Genomic DNA, 3,769 nt, shown 5'->3' with positions numbered 1-3,769 from the left:
GTAACCCTTCAACATTCTCAGTGGCGATTGATGAAATACAACTTAGGCTTAGTTTAGGAGTTGGATTTTAAAAGGGAAGGAAGGGAAAGGGAAGACTTGGGAGCTATGAAATACACTTGTGAGAAGACTCTCAAGCCTTCCATTTCTCTTTTTTTCCCTCTAAAATTCAACTACCAAACTAACCCTTAAACTCGTAGCAATTCTAGCATTGTTAGAACACATTAAGATGCTTCCCTTTTTTCTTAGAACTCTTTTTCAATATCTCTTTCACTGCTTCTGCTTGGTACAACGCAGGATATGACCTACCAAACTTGTTGAACTTAACACAACAATTCACATGCTTTTCCAATGCTTCATTTTTCTTCCCACCATTCTTTTCCATTTCTCTGCTCACAGCTGCAGCACAAATCCCACACACTAACCTCCCTAAGAACATTTCACGCATGCCCTTTATGTATTCTTCTGTGCACTCCTCACACATTCCACAACACTCACATTTACCACTCTCTACCCTTGACATGGATGGTGATTTTAGTGCTTCTAATTCTTCTACCTCTTCTTTGTTGTTTAGCTCAAAGGTTATATCTGATATTGTTCTTTGAGGATCATTATCTGTTGAAGGTTTTGGCCTTGAGGGTATCTCAATATTGTTCTCATTGTTGGTGGTAGAGTAACTAATTGTTTGTTTTTCATTGTTGGGGTTTGCAGCCATAGATGTATATACAAGAGAAAACGTTCTTATTTGTGTGTTTGAGTGGTTTATAGATTTATGACCTAGGTAAAAGAATTTAGAGTAGCTTATACCTAGTTATGATTATTATTTAGTGTCAATGTGGGTTTGAGATAGGGAACTTGATTAAGTCTAAATTTATAGTGTCTCTTATTTTTCTCTTGAAACCTAGCTAAGAGTAGATATATGCAAAGTTTGATATTTTTGTCATGCAAAGAAAGGACGAGAAAAAACCTTAATAAACCAAATATTTAATGTTGAAGTTCGAACACGCGTAAATAACATTTTTTTGCAACAAATTATTTGCCCATAGATTCTCACGTGCGTCACTTTTGTGCCAATTTAATTTGAAAAGTAAAGGGATGACATTTATAATTTGAACATGCTTAATTGGTTTATGTATCCTATTGATTACATATGATGCAGCATGCATGTGTATTCGTAAAGGAAAGGTGGTGTATTTTTAGGATTCGGTCTTATTTAAATGATGGTTACATGCACCTTAACAATTTATAACAATATGAAGGTGCATGTTTGAGATGTAACAACGTAAGGGAATTTCGTTTGGTTAATCTCCATTAGTTTCTTGTTATTGAAGAGGATTCGCGCGATAGGGTGTATGTTTTTTTTGACACAATTCAATATAAAAGAAATGTACACTTTACAATATATAAATTAAATTAATCACAAATATTTGCACGGTTATGCACTAAATGAGTTAAGAATTGTAAATATTTATTGAAAAATTAAATATGTCACATTTAATATGTTTTGATATTTAAGATTATATATATAGATTAAGAAATAACTAAATCGTGTAAAGATTGATATATTTAACTAAAATGCTATCATTTAATCTTTATTTACCTTCGATAATTAAAAGACGAGGAGAAGTAGAAGGTGAAAAAATAATATAATAAATAAAAATATAATTAAAAAGAATGTATAGAATGTTATCTAAAATATGAATAATTTTTTAACAAAATTGAAAGATTAAAACACAACGAACATATTAGAGAGTAGAATTTCTCAATTTAAATTAATTATAGCATTACGGAATAATGTGATACTTTTTGTGTATTAGGTAGAATTTGATAGGAGTAATATTTTAATATTTTTAAATTCTCACTTATCCGGCTTAGGATCTACTCTGCTGAAGATATGTCTTAAACATGCTTGTAAAACATGAAGTAGTGTTTTTAATGATGAATAATGATATGTGACTCAAACTATTTCTGGGTAAATAACTTATCACACAAAATAACCAAACTTAAACATGGAAATTGAACTTACTTATGAAGGCATCACATTCCAAAAAAAATGGTTAAGAAATATGACTTATATCAATACAAGACGCAATAAGGACAACAAAACGGTAACCAGTAACGTTTAAGCCATAGCTTCCAAAATCCACTGAAGGTTGCATGGGTGTTGTGCATCCCACTTTATAGAGTTCGGACAATTTCTATTAACAGAGAAACAAATATATCTAAAATAAGAAAAAAATGTAATTTAATTTAAATTAACATTTTATCCTTAAGATATAATAAGATGATATTTTTACATATATGGATGGATAAATGTAAAAATGATTATTTGTCTCTCTATTAATGATAAATCATATGATCCCAACTCCATGTTATATGGCACACTGCAGATAGTGTGTTGCCAATCAAAAACTAATACGAGAGACATATACTATACCATTGAAATTAGTTTTATCACTTTTTAGAAATTATTTTAATTTCGCTCAAGTGTTTATTCATACGAAACTACTTCAAAATTGATAATTAATTAATTGCAATCTTACAAGAATACTTTAACATTTCACTTTACTCGTAAGAAAACAAATAAACTTATAAGATAAAATAAAAATTGATTGATTTTAGAATGTGATATTTATATGAATGATATATTTGTCTAGTAATGTAAAGTTCTATTAGATCCCAAAATGACCAAAAGGTCAAAGTTCAATTCCTGGGAGCGGCAGCTACAAATCCCGAAAGGGATTAGTTCCTTACCCAAAAAGGTGAAGGATACTCTTGCCAGTACCAAAAAGAATGTGATAGTTATGCACCACTAGTGTAAAGATTTATAGACAATTAATGTATTATTCACCATTTATTTATATTACTTTTTTGAAGAGTCAATGATAATTAAATATGAATGACAAATGATATACTGACAACGTATAAAAGTAGATAATTTTTTCCCTTAATTTTAATGGACGAACAATATATAATTTAAAGAGAATAAGGAAGTGTCATTATATTATAATAGAATACAATAACATTGTACAATTATTCAATAAAAAATATTTACTTAAATTTATACAAATTACTATCCTATCATACTCTTTTTCTAATCAACTTCATGAGAAACATCATAGGAAAGATACTACAAAAATTCCAGCAACCAACTAGGAACCATCCATTTAGACACGTAACAAATTTCAAAGCAGACGAGAGGAACATGAAGAGAAACTCAAGCCACACACACAGACAAAACAGCTATCAAGTTTAGTTCACTTGCTTATGCCAACTAATCTGTAGCTCTCATTTCTCATGGTACACAAAGGAACACTTGCTCCAAACATTTCATAAAAACCCATTTTTATTTTGGATAGAAAATCTTTGATTTTTATAAGCAATATTTGTTGAAAGGACAAACATAAATATTTTTCAAAAACAAATAATCTACTACTATAATACATAGTTATGATTTTATAATATAGTATATCATTTTTCCCGAAAATGCGGTAATAAAAAATAGAAAGAAAAAAAAGGAAAGAATAAAATTGTAAAATGAGAAGAAGCAACCGAGATTTTCTGCAGCAGTTACTCCCAACGACCCTGGCAAAACCGAACCTCACGATTCCCCGCCATATCTGACGAATAAGTCAATGCCACCTGGCAACGCAACTAGTCTTTGCTGTACCCTATAGATATCTCCAATACCGATGCAAACAACGCTTTATCTTTTAGTACTCCTTTTCACCAGCATCAACAACAGTAACTCTCAACCATTAGATTAACTTCA

At 30.3% G+C, this 3,769-nt stretch overlaps 1 protein-coding gene across 1 annotated transcript; it reads right to left on the bottom strand.

The window, feature by feature from the left end:
• LOC109326410 lies at nt 212–712 on the bottom strand. The gene has a single exon (XM_019559094.1). It carries the CDS (start codon nt 710–712, stop codon nt 212–214), a length of 501 nt encoding a protein of 166 aa, XP_019414639.1.

The sequence above is a fragment of the Lupinus angustifolius genome, chromosome LG14, assembly GCF_001865875.1.
Source record: "Lupinus angustifolius cultivar Tanjil chromosome LG14, LupAngTanjil_v1.0, whole genome shotgun sequence".
Lineage (NCBI taxonomy): Eukaryota > Viridiplantae > Streptophyta > Magnoliopsida > Fabales > Fabaceae > Lupinus > Lupinus angustifolius.
Note: the sequence above shows the minus strand (reverse complement) of the source record. Positions and strands in the feature narration are given on the sequence as shown.